At 38.3% G+C, this 7887-nt stretch overlaps 1 protein-coding gene across 1 annotated transcript; it reads left to right on the top strand.

Moving 5' to 3' along the window:
- The first annotated feature begins 236 nt into the window (after positions 1 to 236).
- Positions 237 to 7167, top strand: plk2b (polo-like kinase 2b (Drosophila)). The gene is made up of 14 exons (XM_052094335.1): positions 237 to 444; positions 610 to 717; positions 813 to 929; positions 1141 to 1270; positions 1363 to 1546; positions 3554 to 3752; positions 3848 to 3995; positions 4116 to 4210; positions 4333 to 4462; positions 4574 to 4654; positions 4768 to 4927; positions 5266 to 5395; positions 5750 to 5860; positions 6581 to 7167. The coding sequence occupies exons 1-14, from the start codon at positions 253 to 255 to the stop codon at positions 6770 to 6772; spliced, it is 1977 nt and encodes a 658-aa protein (XP_051950295.1). The 5' UTR covers positions 237 to 252; the 3' UTR covers positions 6773 to 7167.
- The last annotated feature ends 720 nt before the right edge of the window (positions 7168 to 7887 follow it).

Below are 7887 nucleotides of genomic sequence, written 5' to 3'. Positions count from 1 at the left end.
ACCTTAAAATGCATCTGATGTTATGCTCTAACATTGTGTATTAGTTGTCTTTTTTGTGTCTTGAATGTGTACTCATGGATACAGTGAGCAGGTTTATAGAGGACAGAGATATAGGGGAGACCACACGCGCCTTATAAGGTCTTACCGTCTCGTGACGCAGTATGTCCGGAGGGGGCGCGGGCGCTGCGATATAAAAGCGAGGAGACACGCCGGTACAGCAGCACTGTGACAGCACACACAGTTACTAGAGTCATGGAGACATTGAGGGATACCTCTTACCCATCAATAACAACCAATAACGAAAAGACGTGTGAGTTGAATAAAATAAGTGAGCATGGATGGAAAAAGACAGAGGATAACAGTCGGACGGGCACAGAGTATACAAGAATCATTACAGATCCCAATACTGGAAAATGTTACTGCCGGGGAAAAGTTCTAGGAAAGGTAATGGGTTTAATATTCATGCAAAATAAATAAATAATTAAAATATTATATTTATAATCCACTTTTATTTAATATTATATATAACTATTATTGTTCTTGTGCAAGTGGTTGCGCTTTTTTGAAATCCTGTTAAAACGTATCCTATGCTTTCTATAAACCGTACAGGGAGGTTTCGCAAAGTGCTATGAGATGACCGACCTGTCTTCAAGTAAAGTCTATGCAGCCAAAATTATCCCGCACACGCGCGTTTCCAAGCCGCACCAGAGAGAAAAGGTAAAACAGACGCAGGGCATGTGCGTAAATAAAGATTGCGCAAGTGAGTGATTGATCGAGACCCCTCACTGATGTTCTGTATTCTGTTCTTCCAGATTAACAGAGAGATCGAGCTGCACAGAGCTCTCAGCCATAAACACATAGTGCATTTCTACCACCACTTTGAAGACAAAGACAACATCTATATTCTGTTGGAGTACTGCAGTAGAAGAGTGAGTAGCCTACCTCACTTTTTAATCCCCCTTGTGTTTTACTGTGAGGAATTCTGTGTCATGTAAAAGTTTAAGACTTGCCATTGAGAACCCTGGTTTAGTTTTGGTTGACCACTAATCTATATATTGGTATCAGCTTTGGTAAAAATCTAATGCAAATGATTGTGTTTGGCCCCTAACTTTTGTGGTAATAGTTTTTATCTTTGTTTAGTCACTAGCTCATATACTGAAGGCACGCAAAGTCCTAACAGAACCCGAGGTGAGGTATTACCTGAAACAGACCGTGTCTGCTTTAAAATACCTTCACGACCTAGAGATCCTGCATCGAGACCTGAAACTAGGTATGCATGCAAACACTCTCTGCACTTGCATGATGTATATCAACATTCCATCAGTTCCTATAGTTATATGTCTTCCGCTTTATCATTCTAAGGCAACCTGTTTGTGAGTGACTCAATGGAGCTGAAAGTGGGAGATTTTGGGTTGGCTGCCAAAATAGAACCAGTCAGCAAAAGACGCAAAACGATCTGTGGTACACCCAACTACCTGTCCCCGGAAGTGCTGAACAAACAGGGCCATGGCTGGGAATCTGACGTGTGGGCTCTGGGCTGTGTCATGTAAGTCCGTCGCTCTCATGTGTGGGTGGTTTCCTCTAAAGTCAGGCTACATTTGGAAACTCCTGAGTATTATTAGGCAGTGATTACAGTTTCTGTGTAAATGTATGAATTCTTCACATTTTTGTTCTGTTTGGTATTATATTTGGTGCTTTAGACCCCGTTTCCACATGGTATTAAGATGCGTTTCGGGTGATCCAATCACACGTGGTCAGACCTATGCAGGTCTAAACGGGGTCTAACACTTTTTGTGATTGGATCACAGAAAATACTTATAAATGTGGTAAAAAAACGCATGTGTCCACATCGTATTTGGGGTGTAAACGTATATCTTCCTGTATGCGTGTCCCTGGAGCAGTAATTGTGCCTCCCCTCACCTGTCAATCTGTGCTAAAACAAGAGTTTAAACTTTGCCATTTACAAGAGGCTGTAAAAGGAAATAACCGTCAGATCGGACAATTAAAAAAAGTGGATATATACATAGCCACGAGTGCTGCACGGATGTTTTTTTAGTGTGTCTGATATCAGATATGGACTGGCCATGGGGAGCACTGGGCATTTTCCTGGTGGGCCGCTGGGTAATTTGGGCAGCCCACTACTGTGCAAATACTGGCCCATCCTACAGGCGATATAGGTTGCTGCCCTGGGCTCTGAAATGAATGCGCAGATCTCATAGCAGAGCGAATAGAGTAATAAACTCTGCAAATCAAGCCAGTTCAATGGCTTTTATTTAGAAATTACTTTCACTACAGGGCACATGTCTGTATGAGTGAATCAACTCTGTGCCTCATGTGGACATACAAATCGCAATAATGGTGACAACCAAAAACAATATATTAAGTATAAGATGAGCTCTAAATAATCACTAAATGACAAATAACTGCAAGTTCTAACAAATACAATAAGAGGTGTAAAAAGAAGCACGGCTCGCTGAATAATGCTCACGCCTGATAAATAAGTAATGAAATATTACTTTGTAGCTGTTTGAATCAGGCTTATTGAGGCGTATTTTGTTTAATAGCAGAAACAGCGCTTGTCAAAGCATTGGACTTTTCACTTTTTCTCAAGAAAAATCTGAAGAAGGAATTAAAACACTGCAGATATAAAAATGCAACAAACTCGCATAGAGTGAAAATATGAGCAATTAATCTGCAAATGATCTGCAATTATCTATACTTTAAAAGTTATGTTTATTTATTTATATGTAAATATATTTATATTTGTATATTAATATATGTATATTCCGGCCAAATTATTTTTCACTGATTTTATTAATAACCATTTACACGTAACATATAACATATTATTATTATACAGTACTTGTTGTTTCCACAACCTCATATTAACTAAGACAATTGTTTATTTGCACTTCAGGATTTTTTTTGAAAGGTGATTAAGCTCGTTAAAAACTTTGAAGAAATGCTGACTTGTCACAGCACATAAAATACACACTTTCCCTTGTACATTCATGGACATTTCAACCTAACATCTGTATGTTGAGAAAACATTTCTTTGTCTGAACTATAAAGTGCTTATTTTTAGTGCTTTCGCTAACAAATCCACTCATCACATTTACAGTGGTTTTATATGTTTTAAAGTTATGACAGTTTTTGCACTGGTGGGGCCTGTTGTCATGACTAGCAATCAATATAAATTTCTTTTTTTCTTCTTTTCATCACAAAAATATGAAATTGAGCCGTAAAATGAAATCAGTGAGCCAGTGTGTTATGGTGTGGTGTGTTGTGGGCCGGATTTGGTGGGCCATTAAAGCAAAAGGGGGTCATATTAAGAAATTATGAAATTCATTTATTTATTTATTTTTCAATTTATCTTTTCACTCAAAATGTTATGCTGATAATATAATTTGTACTTAAAAAGCTGTATTAAATTAGGAAAATGCACAATAGAAGCACTTTTAGTAGGTGTCTCAGACATTTGACCCCACTGTATGAGTGAAACCCTTATTTAAATGCCATATTTATCTTCATGTACTGTATTATTCTTCTCCAGGTACACAATGCTCCTGGGTAAACCTCCATTTGAGACCACTAACCTAAAAGAGACATACCATTGTATTCGAGAGGCCCGCTACACCCTCCCTGCTACGCTCACTCTCCCCGCCAAACAGCTCATCTCCAGCATGCTTGCACAAAACCCTGTGGACCGTCCACACCTGGATGAAATCATGCGGAATGAATTTTTTACCCAGGTTAGTTTATTTGTTTGCAGCACAGGTTTCAGTATATCCACCAAGTTGTTAGACACTTTTCGTCAACTTCTGATGTTGTGATGATTTTGCCACAGGGATTTATGCCAGAAACTCTTCCTGTCAGCTGCTGCCATTCGGCCCCCGACTTCCACATTTCCAGTCCAGCCAAAAGCTTCTTCAAAAAGGCAGCTGCAGCTCTCTTTGGTGGCAAAAAGGACAAAGCCAAGTACTATGAAAATATAAGTAAGTGATTGCTTCAACCTTAATATGTATTACAATGTTGTAACTATGTAATAGCCATGTTGTTACAGTCCTTTAAAAAGAAACAAGCCCATACATAACTGTCTTTCTCCTGAATAACAGATCGGTTAGCCAAAGAGGAGGAAGACATATTCAAGCTTCGCCAAGACTTAAGAAAGACTGCTATAAGTCATCAGATTACTACACACTTATCTGAGGTGAAAGGTGTTCCCTTGTTAGCAGACTATAATAAGGAATTAATCACCAACTCAGAGATATTAATGAAGGTTAAGTACTTGGTTATTCATGAAATATATACTCCACTGTTTTTCCTCTTTAGGAAGGAGGAACTCCATCAGCACCTACAAGAAAGCCTGTTACCCAGGCAACTGCCGGAAGGCTGCAGACAAGAGATACTATTCACTTGATTGTTAGAGGCAGCTTGGGCAGCTGCAGTAGCACCAGTGAATGTAAGTTTGTGTTTTACCTGTTAGTTGAAGCATGGATTTTTTCCCCCTGTCTGACTCCCCAGATCATTAGTAAGGCAAGCTGAAACATTGTATCCCGCTGTCTCTCTGTAGGTCTTGAGGACAGCACCACTGGCACTGTGGCAGAGGCTGTTATTAGTGTTCTGAGAGGCTGCCTTGAACACATGCCTAAAGGTGAGTAAGCCTGATTACACGCTTCACAGTCAGTATTTTCTATACCAAATCCATTCTAAAGAGTAAAGAACATATGGAATTTTTCCATCTAAAAGTTTTTGTTTTTTTCTCAGCTGATAGTCTGCCTAGAGGAAATGGATGTAATAGCTTAAAGTGGGTGACTAAGTGGGTGGACTATTCCAACAAATATGGCTTTGGCTATCAGCTGTCGGACAACACAGTGGGTGTCCTTTTCAACAATGGAACACATATGAGTCTCCTCTCTGATAAAAAGTAGGTACTTCAAGTTGACAGCTTGCTAACTCCATTATGCTCTTTTAATTATGCTCTTTTAATATTCAACCCACAGTGATGCCATTTTGATTCATTTTGGAACAGCCAAATGTTACACAATACATATTCATGCATTACACAAAAATTTCGACTCAGTTTTAGTTTTTATAGATTCATTTAGATTTTTCTTTGTCAGTAAATAAATTCAAGCATTAAACAATATTATGGAAAAGGAAAACATTTAACAATCCCTTTCTATAGTTATAGAAACAAACAGTAAATATTGTGTTGAATTGACTATGAATTTAATGATAAATCTGGCATGTCTCTGTTTGTAGGACTGTTCATCAGTATGCTGCACTGGGCCAGAGATCTATTTTCTCTGTTGTTGACGCACCTGAGTGTGCCGTGGGCCAGGTCACTATCCTCAAGTACTTTGCCCACTACATGGAGGAGAATTTGATGGATGTGAGTATTCATCTTATTTGACCTTTTTGTGTTTATATTCAGCTCTGAATTTGTTTGAGTTTAAACCTACACTGTAAAAAATGTGAACCTTTAATTGTTACCTCGAGGAGCCATTTTTACCTGATCTAACCTTAAAAATGAGTTTTTCTGGTGTAACCTATTTTATTCAAGTTGATTCAGTGATGTTAAAAATACTTTTGACTTCAATTAAACCAGTTAATATAGATGTTACTACATGAAGCACATTTTTTGGTTAAAACTTTTTTCAGTGTATGCTATCTTGTCTAGACTTCATCTTATACAAGAAGCTGTTGTGTTGTTAAAATATATTGTTTATCCTTACTTTTCATGCAGGGAGGGGATATGATAAATGAGCCAGATCCTCAGAAAACCAGAATATACCTTCTGCAGTGGCTGAAATCAGACAGAGCTCTATTGATGCTTTTCAATGATGGCACGTTCCAGGTAAAATTATAGTCATCTTGGTTCTTTACATACAGCTCTTACCTCTTTGGTGCTGTTACCATCGATGATCCAGCATAGCTTTTACTGGGTCAAACTGACCCTACATTACAAATCAGAGCTAAAGTGTCACAATTTGAGTGTGTGTGAGAGACATGAGTGACTACGAAAACATTTTACAGTGCCATGTTGATATCACATCTATAAAAGATGTCATGAAGTTTCAGGCTGAAAAAGACATTGAAGATGGAGCATCTTATTTCTGTCACCAAACAAAATTGCAAAAATGACCACTGTTTTCAAAGAGCTTCCAGAAAACACCCCATGTCTTCCATTGGTTGTACAAACAGAAATTACATCCATCAACTTTATGTTGTAGTAAGTTTGTGTTAAGTCTGAAATGGGTCAAAATTGCACACAACACACTACTCACAGAAGTGTTAATGCAGCAAATCAGTGTTAGATAACCCTTTCTCCTAAAAACCTCCTCAGAACTTCACCACACATGTAAAAAGCTATTGTCTTGAATTCTGTACACCCATTTGAACCTCTGGGTAGTTATCAGTCAGGTCTGTCTTTGTTGAAGTAGCACAGATATAAAGCTGTGTACTGTACACTACAGCACTGATGGAAGAAGAAGGTCACAGACCATACAGTAATAACATCCTGCATTCTGTGAGAGTGTTTCAAGAATAACAAAGCCTATTTGTTATCTCCCAAAAGGTGAACTTCTACCATGACCACACCAAGCTCATTCTGTGCACACAGCAGGAGGAATACCTGCTGACATACATCAATGAGGAGCGAACGTCATCCACCTTCAAACTGAGCACGCTGCTCAGTGCGGGCTGCTCAGCAGACCTGCACAGCCGTCTGGGATATGCCCTAAACATGCTGCTGCAACGATGCAACTGAGACTGACAGATAAAGAGGCCACAGCACAGAGGAGCCGTTGTTGACTGGCTGTCCTACAGTACGGAAATATTTTGGATAACTGAAGCAGAATCACTGGATTTACAGTTGAAGGGCTGAAGTTTAAAGACTGGAGGAATTAAGTGATATGTATCTGAAATGAGATTAAAGAGGAAAAATCAAATCTGGGCTGGGACCAGGGATCCTTTGAGAGAAATCGGACTGCTAGTGTGTGTGTGTAGGGTAAAGTGTTGATGGATCACACATGCATGCCATACAAATTATTGCAAAAATGATTGTTTGTTTCTTGAGATTACATTCTCCTCTGTTCTGACCAAATATTTATTGTGTACATAATTCCTGATTTATTTATTTAATTAATAAAACCCAAAATTCTAATAACATTCCAGTCTATTGATTTATTTCTTATAGATTGTGGGTATATTGTCTCTTCTGAAAAACACATTTTATATACTGTACTTATTTAAATACATTAATCACATCAAATCAGATATTTAAGATGAAAGTAGAGCTCTTACTCAAGGGTGTGTGGTCAAATTGAGTGGCAGATGTAGACAACCAATCCTTGAGCCCCCAAAAAACTTTGGAGACTCTTTTCCTTCCACTATTTCACAACTCCTTGGAGAAAAGGCAAAATATAGTAACTACTAGGGATGTTCCAATAGTGATACTGGTATTGGAAACGGGGTCCGATACTACGCTTATGTCCTTGTACTCATGCTCGTAGAAATGCTCAGATACCAAAAACCAATGCCATCTAACGTCCGAATGTCATTGTGTAAACATTCAGCGCACAAATTAAAATCATTTTATGTCCTAGTGTGATTGTTAAACAGCATGTTATTTAATGAGATAATATATAGTTTCCATGTACTGCATGTTTTAAATGTGTGTTTGTGAAAGTGTGGAGGTGTGCTGACTTAAAGACACAAAGTGCTCATACCTTTTAGAGATCCTTGGCTCAAACATGGAAAACATCATCATGAGCATCGCACACTCTTCTACACAATGATCACTGTAAGACATAGATATTACAGTTTCATTTAAAAAAACAAAATTTACTGCATGATTTCCTGTAAAGCTGCTTTGAAATGATG

This window comes from Xyrauchen texanus, chromosome 27 (assembly GCF_025860055.1).
Source record: "Xyrauchen texanus isolate HMW12.3.18 chromosome 27, RBS_HiC_50CHRs, whole genome shotgun sequence".
NCBI lineage: Eukaryota > Metazoa > Chordata > Actinopteri > Cypriniformes > Catostomidae > Xyrauchen > Xyrauchen texanus.
This window is presented reverse-complemented; position numbering and strand designations above follow the sequence as displayed.